The 18,684-nt window shown below is 44.0% G+C and overlaps 1 protein-coding gene across 1 annotated transcript; it reads right to left on the reverse strand.

Moving 5' to 3' along the window:
- Positions 1 to 10,024: 10,024 nt before the first annotated feature.
- LOC119954009 (probable G-protein coupled receptor 139) lies at positions 10,025 to 13,541 on the reverse strand. Its single transcript, XM_038778786.1, has 2 exons — positions 13,382 to 13,541; positions 10,025 to 10,926 (listed from the first exon to the last, which is right to left on the reverse strand). The coding sequence occupies exons 1-2, from the start codon at positions 13,539 to 13,541 to the stop codon at positions 10,025 to 10,027; spliced, it is 1,062 nt and encodes a 353-aa protein (XP_038634714.1).
- Positions 13,542 to 18,684: the final 5,143 nt, after the last annotated feature.

An 18,684-nucleotide genomic window follows, 5' to 3' on the forward strand; every position in this document is an offset into this window, starting at 1 on the left:
ATGGTTCTGCCATTTATTTTATAGCTCCCACCTGAATTGGATCTACCAAATGCATCACCCCTCATTTGTCCAGGTTAAACTCCATCTGCCATTTTTGCGCCCAATTTTGCAGACTATCGATCTCCTGTTGTATTCTCTGACAATCTTCATCACTATCTGCAACTCCTGCAATCTTGGTATCATCCGTAAACTTGCTAATCAGGCCAGCTACATTTTCTGATTTACACATTACAAACAGCCGAGGTCCCAGTACTGATCCCTGAGGAACACCACGAGTTACAGACCTCCATTCGGAAAACACCCTTCCACTGCTACTCTCTGGGCTGGATTCTCTGAGACATTGCACCTCTGGTCCTGGAATATGTTGGCCATGTTCTGCCCGCTGACCATGATGTATGCCAGTGTCAGGTGGGCAGTTTCAGAAGCAGTGTTCAAGCATCTCGCTTGCAGCTGGTATTAGCCTAGTCCCTGCACTTCTTCCTCCATGGCCCCTGGGCTACTCCATGGGATGGAGATGATGCTGAAGTGAGGGGCTAGTCTTCATCTGAACCAGGGTCTCAATGCCCCTGACCATGGACTACTGAGACTGGGCCACATCCCTCAGAAGCAGTGTTCAAGCATCTCGCTTGCAGCTGGTATTAGCCTAGTCCCTTCACTTCTTCATGGCCCCTGGGCTACTCCATGGGATGGAGATGATGCTGAAGTGAGGGGCTAGTCTTCATCTGAACCAGGGTCTCAATGCCCCTGACCATGGACTACTGAGACTGGGCCACATCCCTCAGAAGCAGTGTTCAAGCATCTCGCTTGCAGCTGGTATTAGCCTAGTCCCTTCACTTCTTCATGGCCCCTGGGCTACTCCATGGGATGGAGATGATGCTGAAGTGAGGGGCTAGTCTTCATCTGAACCAGGGTCTCAATGCCCCTGACCATGGACTACTGAGACTGGGCCACATCCCTCAAAGTGAGGCATGTCCCTCACTGTTTTGAGCACATCCTTCTGGGACTGTACCACATCCCTCCGACTGGCCCAGGTCAGTCAGTGTCTGGCCAATGCTATTGACACAGCCAAAACATGACCCTTTGTGAATGGGCCACGGTCTGGAGTGCTGCAGCAATGTCACAGTAGGCCTGGTACATATCTGCCTGTGACTGGGCTCCCCTGTCCTGAGTCTAAATGATTCACTGCACAGATTTCCCCAAGCCTTGGACGTCTCTACCCATGGCTCTGACTTTTTGATGCAAGCCTTCCACCACGAATGCCCATGTCCCAGATCATTGATATGTGAAGAGAACAGCCCCAAGTATTGAACCTTGTGGTACTCCACTGGCCACAGCTTGTCAATGTGAGAATCATACATATTATTCCTATTTATTTTCTGCTTGTTAATCCTTAATCCATGCCAGTATATTACCTCCAACATGTTACTAACATCCTCAAGAACAGCGGCGTGCAGAGGTCTGGTGATGCCCGGGGCAAATCTTGATTATATGCCCCAAATACTCAAGTATAAGGCCTAATATACTGAGAAATATTATGAGAAAGGAAAACATTTTGAATATATAAACACAGATGAAACATGAAATAAACGCTTTATTCGATTTTAATATTAATCAATCAAATTTATTAAGTTCTTTTCCCCAAATGATACCTCCTGTCACAAAACACCTGAACTACTTCACTTTTTACATCAGCTGTGAGAAATTCTTTTTCAATGCTTATTAAAGCCAGGTTGGTCAGTCGCTCCTGTGACATAGAAGACCTCAGATATGTTTTTATTAATTTCAGTTTTGAAAATGATCTTTCACAGCTTGCGACTGAAAATGCAATTGTAAGCAGTAATCTGTATGAAACACACAGCGTCGGAAAGACATCCCTCCCATACTGCAGTAAAGACTCCAGAGCATCTTTAGGATCAGGGGGAACTCTATTCCCTCCAGCTCGAAGGAGCATCACAAAATCAATAATTTCGTCATATAACTGAATTGCAACCACATCATTGTCATAATAATTTGCAAAGTCTGAACATTCCTTTTTTAATTTCTCTCTTTCTTGTTCATCTTCAATCACTACTGAATTCAAGTTCAGAAGAAAAGAAAATCGGTCACTGAGTCTTTGAAGACGGACACTGCGGTCTTCAATTTCAGTTTTTAATCTGTTCACAATCTCTACCATTACTCTATTCATTTCTTCTTGTGCCGTCAGTCCACTATCTCTTGCTGACTCTCCAGGCATTCTTCTTCTTCTCCTTGTTCGTGCAATTGGTATTCCCCAATTTTCACAATATTCATTGGCTAAATCTATTGCATTGTGGATAATTTCGTCATTCTTCAAATTCAAGATATGAATAAGTCCTCTCAGATCACAAGAAGCTTCATGGAACCCCATTTTCGGATCCTGCAAACGTTTTGAGACTTTCTCCACTGATGATAAAACTGAGTACCAAAAATTTAATAAAGCTATAAACGGGAACTGTTGAATAGAGTTAAGTAGCGATCCTGCATCAGATTTAGTTTCCCTTGAAAATTCTCCTTCCAGCAGGTGTTGAAAGCTTGCAATAACGTTGTCACACTCTTCGTGGATTACTTGTACAGCATCATGGCTGGAACTCCATCTTGTGTCACACTGTCTTTTCACAGTCCGAGTGACAAATGATTTTAACACTTCCCAACGAGAAGTAGATGAAGAAAAAAAAGTAAAGAGTTTTTCTAGAATGCCAAAAAATGTAACAACAACAGGTTGCACCTCACTTGCATGGACACAGGCCAAATTGAAGCTGTGGTTCTTGCAGTTCACAAACACAGCTTTTGGGTTAACTTCAAGAATTTTTTGTTGAATACCTCCTCTCACTCCAGCCATAACTGCTGCGTTATCATATGCTTGACCACGACAGTCATTCATGGAAATTTTGTCTTCTTCCAATTTTTCCTGAATTTTATTTACCAGGCTGACTGCATCTTTCTTGTTGACTTGAAAAAATCCCAGAAATGTCTCCTTTATTTCTACTTTTCTGTTTTCATCAATATGAACGTAACGCAGAATTTCAGAAACCTGATCTTCATGGGCAATATCTGGAGTTGAATCCAGCATTATTCTAAAATATTTTGCGTCCTTAATTTCGGAAATTATATTTTTCTTGATAGTTTCACCAAGAAGATTGATTATTTCGTTTTGAATTCTGTTGGACAAGTAGGTGACACTTTTTGGTTTCTCTTTCCCGCTCTGCAAGTGTTTTGCTAAGATGTCATCATATTTGGCCAAAAGTCTGATTGTTGCTAGAAAGTTTCCTGTATTTTCACTGACTGCCTCCTCTGGCTCTGATAACCCAGATATTCCTTCTCCTCAATGTCCACGATAGGCCAGATTCTGTTTTGCCAGAAAGGATATAACCTCGACAATCCGTTCAGTTATAGCTTTCCACCTTTTCTTTTCAGCAGACATTTGCTGTTGAAGTTCAGCATCTATCGTAGTTGAATGATGGAGTCGAACTACGAGGTTCAGGTATTCCCTCATGTGAGCTCTATGAGAAGGGCTTTTCTCATGATCAGGTATTCTTGGATTTAATTTTCTCCAAGTGGAGAAACCGTCTTCCTTTCCAAAGTTTGACACAGACGACAAATGCTCCTTTGAAAACAAAAAGCAAACAAAACAGTAGCATGCTTTCCGATATGGAGAGTATAACAACCATTTTCTCTCCACAATTTCTCCGTTTGTGGAAACTTTATCAAACCACTGTTTGGAAAATGATCTCCCATCCTTCTCAGCAAATGGACCACTTTTATTCTGATATCTTTCAGGGCCATGTTGTAATATTGTCATCTTCAAATGATCTGGAATCGGTTTCTTCAAACAGCCAAAATCGCTTCTTTGCAAAAATATGCTAAAATCTTCTTTATTTTCTTCACATGGATCATCATCCTGACAACGAGACTGAGGAGAGAGGGTATTATGTTCTGACATAGCTGAATCCGTAGCAGAAAAATCCTTCTCTGCACCCACATCATCTTTTACTTCTCCAGGTTCTCCTACTTCTTCTTTACTTCTTTTTATCCATGCATCTAATGCCCCTCTTTGATGGGACTCTTCTTCGACTCTGGCCCTCTTTTTTTTCCTGTTCTGTGCTCCACTCGGTTGTACACGAAATGCTCTTAACATTTCATTTTCTATCTCAAAAAAATGGGAAGAAAATGGTAAACAATCGGTCAGTTGCAGACGGATAAACCATGTCATTTCTTTGTTCCTTCGTGTCAAATTATTTCACACTGATTCTCCACTGATAATTTTGTGCAATTTATATCATAGACTTGCAAATTAGTGGTATCTGTATTCGAATATTAGCATGTTAAGGAATAAATGTCTCCTATTCCGAGATTAAATGCCATAGCAGTCCTCTGATCATCCAGGCTTCACTCTTACTACATCCCACGTAAATATTTCATTAAATATCACCAAAAAACCTATAAAAAACGTAGTTGCACCCGTTCTAGAGCTATTCACTGACCTCTTTATCTTTGCCATCTCTAAGGTATAGGACGGCTGCCTGAGGTTAAATTGCGCTGTAAGTTAGTCAATTTCCCCTTAGCACTGGGATTCTAGGGATATTGTTCTCTTCTTCAGTCATTTTGCTTTGCAGCAATGGGTGAGATGTTATGTCTCAAAAGTTGTGCCTCCCTCCTCTGCAACCCCCATGGAGAAGGATAAGAGCAGCAGCGTCATGGAAATACTGTTATGACCCTTGTGGAAACAACTACAAACAACCCAACTAAGACCAATATACAAGACTTCACTTTTATATTAGCAATCACACCAAAATCAACGTAAATTAAACATGAATTAACAGGAAAATTGCAATAATATGACCGATAAATTACACATAGCAGATACAAAGACATATCTCACACATTTCAGTCAGCTCATTCAGCACGTATCGCTTTCATTTCAGCCACAATATCCTTCAAAACGTTGAACTTCTTCAAATCAAATTCCATCTTCATTTCTCTAAAGCTTTAGCACCAAGTCTCATCAAACACCGGCATTACTTCACCCAATTTCCACAAATATCATTTTCACAGTCAACACATTTCAAGATCCCTTCTTCTTCACAAAAGCCTGGTCATGTGGGGCCTGTTTTTGCACTATGCCAGTGCATAAAGGGTCCCCAAATCCAGATATAAAATCTCTGTTCAAGATCCGAGCTCCAGCAGCTTGCAGTCAAGTCTCTGTGAATCTCCCATTTATAGGACCCTGGGCTTTAAGTATAAAGAGTAAGAGGGCAAAAGTTAAGAGGCCATGATGAATCTTTATAAAATACTGGTTCTGTCCCAAATGGGTGCCCCTGGCCCAAATGTCAAATTCTGGGCATGACAGTTTAGTAAGTTGACAGCTACAGAGAGGGTGCAGAGAAGAGTTTTAAAATAGATCAAAAGATAAAGATAAAGAATAAATAAAACTCACCCATGGTGGCATTGCCGTCGATTCTGGAGAATTCGCGCCCTTTCTGTTCCCTCTCCAGCCGCCGAGTGCAAAGCCGCCTCTTCACCAGCGGCGACTGCGGTGCGCAGGCGCGCTCCACCCGACCGCGGTGCGCAGGCGCGCTCCACCCGACCGCGGTGCGCAGGCACGCTCCGGCCGACCGCGGTGCGCAGGCGCGATCCATGCTCTGCACGCCACTTCCCCCATCCAATGGCTGCCCGGGGCCAGCGCACCGTCGCCCCCCCCCCCCCCCCCCCCTCTGCACGCCGCTGGTCCCACTTCCAATCTCCAATTACCATGGGGGCAAGGGTCTACTCCAGCCCTTCTGTCACCGTGCAGAAAGCATCCTCCCACAGCACCCACAACACTAACAGTAACCCTTGCCCCCTGCTTCCTCAATACTTCCTGTTGCTCGGCATATGTTTGTACCATCTGCAAACTGAGCAACACAGCCTTCAGTTCTTTCTTCCAGATTGTGACTGTATATTGTGCAATATTGTGGTCCCAGCACTGACCCCTGAGACAAACCACTACTCACCAGCTGCCATCTGAAAAATACCCCTTTATCCCCACTCCATACCTTCTCCCAGTCAGCCAGTCCTCTACCCATGCCAGGCTCTTACCTTTAACACCATGGGCTTTTCACTTATTTAACAGGGATCACTTTGGGACCAGTGAACATAATTCCATTATTTTAAGAGAGTTGTGGGGAATGATAGTTCTGGCTCAAAAATTCAAATTCTGAATTGGGGCAAGGCCAAGTTCGATGTTATTAGGCGGGAACTTTCAAAAGGTGATTGGGAGAGTGTATTTACAGGCAAGGAGACAGTTGATAAGTGGCAGTCTTTCAAAAGGGTGTTAATTAGGGTTCAGGGTGAGCACATTCCTCTTAAAGTGAAGGGTAAGGCTGGTAGATGTAAGGAACCCTAACTCGTGATATTGAGGCCTTGGTCAAAAGGAATAATAATAATATTTATTGTCACAAGTAGGCTGACATTAACACTGCAATGAAGTTACTGTCATGGGAGTGTCCCTTAAGAAATATGTGTTTATTAAATGGCTTCAATTATGTCATTGTTTGGGTGGAGCTGGGTTGTGGCTCTGGGCTTTACCTTTGGTTTGAGCTGGGAGCTGGCTGTGGCTCTGAGTTTTACAGAGTAGGAAGCTGGATTCAGACAAAGAAGGCTTCTCTTCTCTCTCTCTGCATGTTATGAGGTGTCCAGATCAATTGATAATTTAAAAGTGATAACTGTTTTCTGGAAATAATTCAAACCTACTATTTTGTTAAAAGGGTTTTTCTGGCATTGGATGTTGTTATCAAATTGAAACAGTTGAAAGGGAAGCTATTAAGGGTTATATATAACTGTAGCTATGTGGGGTATTTATGTTTGTGACTGATAAAAATGTGTGTTTATAGAAATGTAAACTGAATTCATAGAATAAACTTTGTTTTTGATTAAAAGTGCTTAAGTCCTCTGTTAAATAACACATGAAAGGTAAGCCTCCACCACATTCCAGCACTGGTTCGGGTACACAGAGGGAGAATTCCAAATGTCCAATTCACCTAACAGCACATCTTTTGGGACCTGTGGGAGGAAACTAGAGCATCCGGAAGAAACCCACGCAGACACAGAGGGAACGTGCAGACTCCACACAAATAGTGATTCTAGCCAGAAATCAAACCTGGGACCCTAGCACTGTGAAGCAACAGTGCCACCCATCTGGGATCAAGTGGATCCCTTGAAGAGTATAGGGCTTGGCGGAGTAGAACTAAGAGGGAAATCAGGAGGGTAAACAGGAGACATGATATTTTCTTGGCAGGTAAGGCACAGGAAAATCCAAAGAGCTTTTACAGATACACAGTGAGTGCTGCCTTAGGGGAGTGGGAGTTCTCCTTGGAGTTGGGTGAAAACTGGGGGTTAGGTGGAACTGGCTGAAGGAGAAACTGGCAGCTGTGGGTACAAGGGAGAGATGTGACTAATAAGTCTCCAGGGACGGAGTTGGAGACCTACTAAATTTGAATTTTTCTAGTAAGTACAAAAGTGACTGGTAAGTAGTTTTCCGTTTCTTTTCATTTATCGTTTTTTTGGGGGGCATTGCAGTTGTATAAGTTAACCTCCAGGTTAAGACATGGCAGGAGATCCCAGACCGTGTCATTCTCCTCTTGTGCGATGTGGGAGTTCAGAGTCACGTCCACTGTCCCTGGCCCCTTCACATGCAAGATGTATGTCCAGCTGCAGTTCCTGTTAGACTGCCTGACGGCTCTGGAGATGCAGATGGACTCAATATGGAGCTTCGACGATGCTGAGGATTCGTGGATAGCATGTTTAGTGGGTTGGTCACACCGCAGATAAAGAGTACTGAGGGAGATAGGAAATGGGTGACCAACAGGCAGAGGAAGAGTAGGAAGGCAGAGCAGGGGTCCTCTGCGGTCATCTCCCTCCAAAACAGGTATGCCGTTTTGATACATTTGGGGGAGATAGCTCACCAGGCAAAGGTATCAGTATCCAGGTTCATGGCATCGTGGCATACCTCCTATGCAGGAGGGCAGGAAAAGAATGGTAGAGCTACCGTGGTAGGGGAGTCGATTGTAAAGGGAGTAGACAGGCATTTCTGCTGACTCAAACGAGACTCCAGGAAGGTATGTTGCCTCCCGGGTGCAAGAGTCCTGGATGTCTCTGAGCAGCTGCAGGATATTCTAATGGCCGGGGGGGGGGGGGGGGGGGGGGGGGGGTGGTGGAAACAGACAGCCAGTTGTTGTGGTGCATATAGGCACCAATAATATTGATAAAAAACAGGATGAAGTTCTACAACCTGTATTTAAGGAATAAGGAGCTAAACTAAAAAGTAGGACCTCAAAGGCAGTAATATTGGGATTTCTACCACTGCCTCGTGCTGGTCAGAGTAGGATATACAGGATGAATGCGTGTCTTGAGGCAACACTGGGCAGGGGTGAGGTGGTGGGAGGGTTATGCGGAGTGGAGCCCACAGTGCCAAACGGGGCCAGCGCTTAGCCCATGGAATTTGGTTGGGCATGGGTGTATGCACCATGCTAAACTGTTGGCCAATCACCCCATGCGACAATGACATTTGGCATTCAACCAGAAATGATGCTGCCTTGGTGTTGGTCGCAGCTGTGCGAGATTGCCTAAGGCCAAATGAGCGGGAGATGCTCTGAGAGGATGGGGAAGCTGCAGCAGCTGAGCGGCCAGCAGAGGAGCAGCCAGCAAAGGAGCGGCCATCAGAAGAGCGGGAAGCAGAGGACCAGGCTGCAGAGGACCGGGTTGCAGAGGGGCAGGTGGCAGACGCACAGGCTAGAGGGCCGGCCGCCCAATAGCGGGCCCAACCGCCACCTCTAAAGAGAGTTCAGGAGCAGAAGGAACTGGGGAAAAATGTGAAAAAAAATCATTCAAGGTAACAGCATAAATTCTGATAAAATTTAATAAAAACTGGGTTTAAAATTACATTCATAGAATACAATATAAAGGAAGTTATCATAACCCCTGTTGGAATACTCATGTGGTCTCAATGCGACTACTGTTTCCAGTCCTTGCAAGCAGAAATGGCAGGCTGCTAGAATCTCAAAGGGAATCTTGGAGAAGCCATCACAACAATTTGTAATTTGTATTTTTTTTTAAATTAGGTGGTATCTGCACTGAAATCAAAACATTTTTAGACATTTTAAATATTAAACATTAATTTAAAAAATAAAGATTAAAATCCCAAGATTACATTTACATTGTTAACAGTAGTTCAAACATTTCCCATAAACCTCTGCTGAAAGTAATGGATAGTTTTCAGCAACAGTCCTCATAGATTATCACTATATAACATTTCTATATGGTTACCATAAACATTCAGTGTGACTAGAGGGGGAGAATTTCAAAGGCTCTGCTCTATCCTGTTTGACATTTGAAACTAAAACTTGTACCAATCGTTGCCAATTGCTCATTTTCCTATTGAAATACAGTAGTTGAACTTCAAGTCATGCCCTTATCTTCCAAACTGAATTTTGTATTCATGCTGCTCATTGTTTCCATCTGAGACCTGCCCATCTCCCTTCAAAATACTTAATTTCACACAAAAAACCTTGTAATGGTTTTAGTTTTGAAGTATAATGGCTTCAGTATAATTAAATTAGCCACACCCATACATACAGACACAGGCAGACACAAGCCTGTGTCAAGGACTACAACAATGATCTTGGGAAAATCTTTATTTCAATATTTTTGTGAGACACACTTCAGCAAGGATATGAAGGCATTGGTGAGTTTATGGGAAGATTTCATGATAATGGTTCCATGAAGAAGGAACTTTCCTTATGTGAGCAAATTGTTGAACATGTACCTGAAACTGTTGTCCACCTCCCACTCCCATAAGCACAAGGAAAGTGTTATGTTCACACACAGCCATCACCAAGGAATCATGTATCCAGTTGTAAATCGCTGTAAAGAAATTCATCATCCCCTTTACACCCCGTCAGAATTTTCCACCCACCCACCACCCAACGCTATGTGACCAAAAATAAAATAATATGGAATGTTTCAGTTCTTCTCAACATGGAATCAGTTGAGCAATTTTTGTAAAGGGGTATTTAAGCACATTTTTAAACTGCTTTCTGAACTTATTCTGTGTCACTGTGTAAATACAAGTGTTTGTGCAGCAACTCAGGAGCTGCAACATGAAGCCCACAACCAGTACAACATCATCTAGAAAGATAGATTTATACCCCAAAAACCACATTCGGTTCCATATAGAAAACACCATTAACACTGACCATAACACAATGAAATTTGCAGAGATAACAAACAGTAAAATCATTGATTTCCTTCGACTCTCCATCTCTGGGTCTTTATGACTCTCTTTACTGCTGTCAGCATGGAGTCTCCTTCGCACTCTGCTTGTCACTAAAATGTGTCTGATGGTCAAAACATTGAGCAGCAGAATCAGGACAAATGGAACCACAGGTGTTATAATATTATGAAGGAACTCAATTGTTACCCAAAACTCAGACTCCAGAGTTCCTTTGAAAACTAAACAAAACCAAGGGCTGTTCATCATCCAATATTGATTTGTTAACATAAAATACCAGAAAATGTTCTTTAAACAGCTCAGCACACTCACTGTTCCCAGAATCACTCTTGCCCTTTTCTCAGTGCAATGCTTGGTTTTCAGCTTCTGGCAGCAAATGGCTACAAATCGATCAAAGGTAAATGTGACGGTGAACCAGACAGAATAGTCTGTAGCTGCATAAAGCAGGATGGCATGGATATTACAAACAGGGATGTCCCTCAGAAAATTAAACTTTTCAGAATAAACAATTGGAATGTGTCTCAACATCAGGTCAAAGATAATTACCAGTAGATCCGCCGTTGCCATGGCCACAAGATAGCGAGAGACACACCTGGAAAGGCCACATCTTCCCTTTGACAGGATCCCAATTGTCACTATGGTAACTGACAAAAAGAGAAATAAGCAGTGAAATAATGCCTCAGACTGGGTGGAAAATTACAACTTTGATAACTCATTGAGACTTTAAATTTGTTATTGTATCCAGTGATGTTTTGAGTTGATTGTTTCTGATAAAATTAATTAGAACATGTGATGAATGGTGGAAAGGTAGAGGCTACACCTTGTCCAGAGTTACTTCACCAGTTCTTCTGCTGTCCCTGAATGTATGCAAAAGCTCACAACACTACCTCTGGAAACAATCGACACCACCTCCTGAAACCTTCAATAGGCAGAAACAAATTCAACACCTTTTAACTGCGGGTTGGATTCCTGATCCCTTTTCATAAAGTTAGAGCAGGGTCCTCATGGTGATGAAAATATGCTCACCTGACAGTGTAACAGGCATTCAGTGGCCATGCACAGACCCTGTTTCAATGATGTTGAAATTATGTTGATGACAGGGGCTGGTTTAGCTCACTGAGCTAAATCGCTGGTTTTTAAAGCAGACCAAGCAGGCCAGCAGCACGGTTCGATTCCCGTACCAGCCTCCCCGAACAGGTGCCGGAATGTGGCGACTAGGGGCTTTTCACTGTAACTTCATTGAAGCCTACTCGTGACAATAAGCGATTTTCATTTTCATTTTTTCACGTTTGTCAAGGCGGCTGGAATGATGTCATGTTCCATCCCCTTCTTACTCTACCAGCACACACTCGGGTCACCTGATCAAGAACGCTGCCCAGCAACGGGCTCTCCCCACCTGATATCTCCAGGTTTCCTTTGCAGTGACACTGGGGGAGCTGTAGAACTGATAATCATAGTCAAGGACAGATAAAGAGAAAACTAAATTCATTTTTAAAAGCGGGTCTGGAAAAGGATTTGAAGGTGAAAGTTTTACAAGTATATGGGAGAAATGAACAAACAATAACAGCACCCACCTACTTGTAGAATACAAGATTAACACTACTCGTAACAGGATGCAATTTGCTGAAATCGCAAACAGTGAAATGATAGTTTCCTTCGGCTCTCCATCTCTGGGTGTCTGGATATCTCCCCATTGCTATGAGCCCGGGATCTCCTGCTCACTAAAATGTGTCTGATGGTGGAAATATTGAGCAGCAAGATCAGGACAAATAGAACTGCAGGAATAAAAATGTAATGAAGGAACTCAATCATTACCCAGCCCCAAGAAAACAGAGCAATGATTGTTACATCACAAAACCAGGAGTCATTTCTCATCGAATTGTGACCCAACAACATAAAATACCGGAAAATGAGCACAGTCACTACTTCCAGAGCTAGAACTACAATTCTCCCAGTGCAATGTTTACACGTCAGGGCCTGGCAACAAATGGCCACAAATCGATCAAAAGTGAAAGGGCCAGTGAACCATACAGAACAGTCAGTGACCACATAAAGCTGCACAGCATGGTTATTAAACGCTGGAATGAACTCCAGGGGGGAAAAAAACTCGTCCTCTTAAATAATGTGAATCAATATCAGGTCAAGAATAACAACCATTAGATCTACCACTGCCATGGACACCAGGTAGCAAATGACACATCAGGAAAGAATACATTAGGACTGAAACTGGTGGCCAACTCCCACCACCATTACTCTATTCTGTCAATACTCTGCCATCGCCTTGGTGTTAAGGGTCCACTCTCACTCCCCCATCACTGTGGAAAAAGCCACTTTCATCCATACATTGCCTCAGATCCCCCCAGTGCTAAAACCATCACCCACCTGTACTCTAAATAAAAAAGAAAATAGAGAAGCTCTCAGTGCTTCATCTTTCCACATCACTGAACGAGTTGAACAGTTGGAGTGAAGGGATATTTCAGCACTATTTTAAATCTGCTCTTTGAATTTATTCTGTGTCACTGGGTTTATACAACAAGTCTGGAGCTGCAGCATGATCTCCTATCCCAAATCATCAACATTTATAGACCGGTATCTGTGGAGAAAAGAATATTAAGATAACTCAATGAAATTTGCTGAGATAAACAACAATAAAATGAGAGGTTTGCTGTGACTCACAATCTCTGGGTGTCTGCGAATTTCCTCACTATTGTGAGCCCAAAGGTTCTTGCAAACTCCACTGCTCACGAAAATGTGTCTGATAGTGAAAACGTTGAAAAGCAGAATCAACCAAAATGGATCCACAAAGGTCAGAAACACAGTGATGAGGGTTTATGCAGTGGGTGGTTTGATACTATTGAGTAGGAGAATTGGACAAGGTGAGGATTTGAAGCCAGTAACCGGTTCAGGGTCAAAGGGACCATGGAGACTGCAAAGAGTTTTGTTCAGCTTCAGATACTGGGTAAAGAGGGGTTTAGGGAGAATAGATAGGAAACAGAGATTGTGACCGGCACTGAAGACAATGGGATTTGTCCTTAAGTGATTGGAATAATAGTGCATTTAAACATGGTTTTTGAATTATCACTGGATAGAGAAACTTACCAGGGACACCAAGAATAGCGAGGAAGGGATAGTAATATCCTTGAATAACCAAAAGTAACAACCTAATCTGTTCTTGTATTGGTAGTAAACCGTAAAGTGTAGAAATATAATAAAATGCAGCATAGAACTCCCTGTTCATTGTTGTATCATTTCGATCCATTATTTTCAGATTCCAATATACGCTCTCTGGAATTGTTGATTCCTGTTAATGCAGGAGGTAATGCTCCCGGTGACACTAAAATAACACATTGAGTACCTTATTAATAGAGAGGGAAAACCCTCCAGTGACATAAATAGATTCCATGGAGATTGACATTAATTACAGTCACTAAACAAACAGATTCTGTTAACCCCTTTTAATCGAACACTTTTTGTATCACAATAAAATAGAACATGTACCCAATCCGAATGGGATATATGAGGGTAGCTGAGGGGAAGAATTGTGAATCATTGAAGGCACTGGTCATAATCTTCAATGAGTTTTATTGATGACTGAAAGGTTTTAAATGTTATGCATTGTTTATAAAATGGAAAGGCGTGAAGAGGGCAATGAAAGAGGATGTGTAACTACAGACCCATCAGACTTAGTTCACTGCTGGGGAAATTTCTGCAAGCCATAATCCAGCACAGATAGACTTTGATTATCCGTTCCTTCACACAGGCGTGATTCTGCATTCCCGCTGCAGTGATTGGAGTTTGGGCTGAGCGCCGAATTCTCTGTCCTCGCTGGCAGCGGTGATGGGGTCTCCCAGTGGGGAATCCCGCCCATGTACATGTTACTTGGAAAAACATGTTTAAACAAATGTCAAGCAGCACTGATATATTTGTGAAATATCATGCCTGATAAAGTTGATCGAGGTCTTTGATGAAATTTTGGGGACAAGTTGACCAGGATAGGTGGTTGAATACGCATATGTAGACCGAGTGGTCACATGACGGTAAGGCTACAAAAAGGGTCACATGTCGGGAGTGCTGAAGTTCTCCGTGGGTAGGCGGACAGAGGACAAGCATGAAGTAGATACTCAGCTCGTGAATAACCTATTGCTTGTTAAAAGCTCTTGTCAGTGTTTCAGGAACACAACACATTTACAGTACATATGAATTTGTGATACAAAAAGTGTAAACCACGATTGAAAAGCATTGTTGTGAACAAAGATTTTAAAGTGGCCTTTTGGGAGACGGAGTTTGGAGCCTCTCGTGTTGCAAGCATCTGGGGGGATTCTGAGGAGAAATTCAGACACTGACTTGCGTTCACAGGGGAATGTGTCTTTGACCACGGTCATCTTGTGTGCTCAAATGTGCGACTGACATGTGCCTCCAGACCCACAGCAATGTTGTTGACTCTTAAATGCTCTCTGAAATGGCCTAGCAAGCCACTCAGTTGTATTCAACCGCGACAAAAAAAACACAAAAAATAAATTAATCAGCGGATCACCCAACATCGAACCAGGCACCAGAAACGGCAACGACACACCCAGCCTTGTCGATCCTGCAAAGTCCTCCTTACTCACATCTGGGGACTTGTGCCAAAGTTGGGAGAGCTGTCCCACAGACTAGTTACGCAACAGCCTGACACATTCATATTCCCAGAATTATATCTTTCAGACTATCATTCCTGGGTATGTCCTGTCTCACCGACAGGAAAGACCAAGCAGACGTGGTGGCACAGTGGTATACAACCGGGAGGGAGTTTCCCCGGGAATCCTCAACATCGACTCTGGACCCCATGAAGTCTCATGCCTTTTGGTTAAACATGGGCAAGGAAACATCCTGCTGATGAATCCGTACTCCTCCATGTTGAACATCACTTGGAGGAATCACTGAAGGTGCCAAGAGTGCAGAACATGGTGGGGGGGCTTCAATGTCCATCACCAAGAGTGGCCAAGACCGAGCTGGCCGGGTCCTAAAGGACATAGCTGTTAGACTGGGACTGCAGCAGGTGGTGAGGGAACCAACAAGAGAGAAAAACATACTTGACCTCATCCTCACCAATCTGCCTGCTGCAGATACATCTGTCCATGACAGTATTATTATTTTTTTAACATTTGGAGTGTGCAATTAATTTTTTCCAATTAAGAGGCAATTTAGCATGTGCACTTACCCTGCACATCTTTGGGTTGTGGGGGCGAAACACACGCAAACACGGGGAGAATGTGCAAACTCCACACGGATAATGACCCAGAGCCGGGATCAAACCTGGGAGCTCGGTGCCGTGAGGCAGCAGTGCTAACCACTGCGCCACCGTGCTGCCCAGCATTACAGTTTTCATAGAACTGACAACAGCACAATCCTTGCGGAGACAAAGTCCTGTCTCCACATTGAGGGTGCCGTCCATTGTGTTGTGTGGCACTACCAGCGTGGTAAATGGGATAGAATTCAAACAGATCTCACAACTCATGAGGCGCTCTGGGCCATCAGCAGCAGCAGAATTGTATTCAACCACAATCAGCAACATCATGAGCCCGCAGATCCCCTACTCTCTCATTACCACCCAACCCGGCGATCAACCCTGGTTTGATGAAGAGTGCAGGAGAGCATTCCAGGAGCAACACCAGGCACATCGAAAAATGAAGTGTGAACCTCCTGACGCTACAACACAGGACAACTTGCATTCCAAATAGCATAAGCAGCAAGTAATAGGCAGAGCTAAGCAATTCCACAACCAACGCATTAGATCTAGGCTCTGCAGTCCTGCCACATCCAGCCTTGAAATGTGGTGGACTATTAAACAACTCACTGGAGGAGGAGGCTCCACAAATATCCTCATCCTCAATGATGGAGGAGACCAGCACATATGGGACTTGTGCCAAAGTTGGGAGAGCTGTCCCACAGACTAGTTACGCAACAGCCTGACACATTCATATTCACAGAATTATATCTTTCAGATTATCATTCCTGGGTATGTCCTGTCTCACCGACAGGAGAGACCAAGCAGACATGGTGGCACAGTGGTATACAACCGGGAGCAGTAGGGGCAGCATGGTAGCATAGTGGTTAGCACAATTGCTTCACAGCTCCAGGGTCCCAGGTTCGATTCCCGGCTTGGGTCACTGTCTGTGCGGAGTCTGCACGTTCTCCCCGTGTCTGCGTGGGTTTCCTCCGGGCGCTCCGGTTTTCTCCCACAGTCCAAGGATGTGCAGGTTAGGTGGATTGGCCATGCTAAATTGCCCTTAGTGTCCAAAATTGCCCTTACTGTTGGGTGGGGTTACTGGGTCATGGGGGATAGGGCGGGCGTGTGCGTTTGGATAGGGTGCTCTTTCCAAGAGCCGGTGCAGACTTGATGGGCCGAATGGTCTCCTTCTGCACTGTAAATTCCATGAAATATGTGCAAAAGGCAAGGCTGTGGCATCGCAACAATCTTCAGCCAGACTTGTCGAATGGATGAGCCATTGCGGTCTCCTCCAGAAATCCCCAGCATCACAGGTGTCAGTCTTCAGCCAATATGATTCACTTCACGTGATATCAAGAAACGACTGATGGTTCTGGATGCTGCAAAGGCTATGGGTCCTGATAATATTCTGGTAATAGTACTCAAGACATGTGCTCCAGAACTTGCCGCACCCCTAGCCAAGCTGTTCCTGTAAACCTACAACACTGGCATCTACACGGTAATGTGGAATATTTCCCAGGTGTGTCCTGTACACAAAAGTAGGATAAATCCAACCCAGTCAATTACCACCCGATCAGTCTATTCTTCATAATCCACAAAGTGATGGAAGGAGTCATCAACAGTGCTATCAAGCGGCACTCTTACTCAGCAATAACCTGCTCATGGAGGCTCAGTTTGGGTTCCGCGAAGCTCCTGACCTCCTGACCTCATTACAGTCTTGGCTCAAAAGCATGTCAAAGGCTAGGACTACTACAGTGAGTAGCTCACCTCCTGACTCCCCAAAGTCTGTCAACCATCTACAAGGCACAAGTTAGGAGTGCAATGGAATACTCTCCACTTGCCTGGATGAGTGCAGCTCCAATAATACTCAAGAAGCTCGCCACCATCCAGGATAAAGTAGCCCACTTGATTGCTCCTCCTTCCACATTCAAATGTTCAAACCCTCCACCACCGACGAGCAGTGGCAATCTTGTGTACCATCTACAACATGCACGGCAGTAACTGACCAAGTTTCTTCGTCAGCACCTTCCAAACCCAGGACCACTACCATCTAGAAGGACAAGAGCAGTAGATACCTGGGTACTCCACAACCTGAGAGTTCCCCTCAAAGTCCCCTCAGCCCTGCCTTTGAAATATATCACCGTTCCTTCACTGTCACTGGGACAAAATCCTGGAACTCCCTTCCTGACAGCACAGGGTGTATCTACACCTGAGGGATTGCAGTGGTTCAATTAAGCAACTCACCAACACCTTCTGAAGAGTAATTAGGGATGGGCAATAAATGCTGGCCAACCAGTGAAGAGCACATTCCGTAAATGACTTAAAAAAGGAACTTTGTATGTAAATGAGACAATTGTAGCTGAAAATGACCTTCGGAATCCATGTTACTCTTAAAATCTGTATGGAATTGTGAAGTTCAGGGTGGACTAAAGCAATATTTTATGATAATCCAATGTTTTCAGCACAGAAAAAACCATTTGGATTGCGTCTGTGCCAGCCAAACGCAACCACATCAGGATTCTAATCCCATTTTCCAGCACTTTGCCTGTAGCCTTGTATGTTATGAGGATCTCTGCCTCCACCATCCTTTCTTTTTTTTTTCATAAATTTAGATTACCCAATAATTTTTTCCAATTAAGGGGCAATTTAGCGTGGCCAATCCACCTACTCTGCACATTTTTGGGTTGTGGGGGCGAAACCCACGCAGACACGGGGAGAATGTGCAAACTCCACACGGACAGTGACCCAGAACCGGGATCGAAACTGGGACCTCAGTGCCGTGAGGCGGTTGTGCTAACCACTAGGCCGCTGTGCTGCCTTTTCCACCATCCTTTCAAGCAGTGAGTTCCAGATTTCCACCACGCTCTGGGTGAAAATGTTTTTTTTTCTCCCATCCCCTCAAAGCCTCCTGCCCCTGATCTTAAACCTATGCCCTCTGGTCATTGATCCCTTCATGAAGAGATCAAAGATAGGGTAGCAATTTCCTGGCTCCTCTCTCTGTGCCCCTCATGATTTTATACATCTGAATCATATCCTCATTCACTCTCCTCTGCTCCAAGGAAAACAACCCCATTCTACTCAATCTCTGTTCATAACTAACACTCTCCAGCCCAGGCAACATCCTGGTAAATCTCACCTGTACCCTTTCCAGTGCTACCACATCTCTCGACAATGTGGATTCCACAAATGGCCG

This window comes from Scyliorhinus canicula, chromosome 19 (assembly GCF_902713615.1).
Source record: "Scyliorhinus canicula chromosome 19, sScyCan1.1, whole genome shotgun sequence".
In the NCBI taxonomy this organism is placed as follows: domain Eukaryota; kingdom Metazoa; phylum Chordata; class Chondrichthyes; order Carcharhiniformes; family Scyliorhinidae; genus Scyliorhinus; species Scyliorhinus canicula.

What these genes read in the sequence shown, in the direction of transcription:
- LOC119954009 (XM_038778786.1), bottom strand. Translation starts at nt 13,541, where the DNA reads ATGGATCGAAATGATACAACAATGAACAGGGAGTTCTATGCTGCATTT. An exon ending in CGCTATTCTTGGTGTCCCTG is followed by an intron (nt 10,927 to 13,381) that starts GTAAGTTTCTCT and finishes TCTTTTTGTCAG; the next exon opens with TTACCATAGTGACAATTGGG.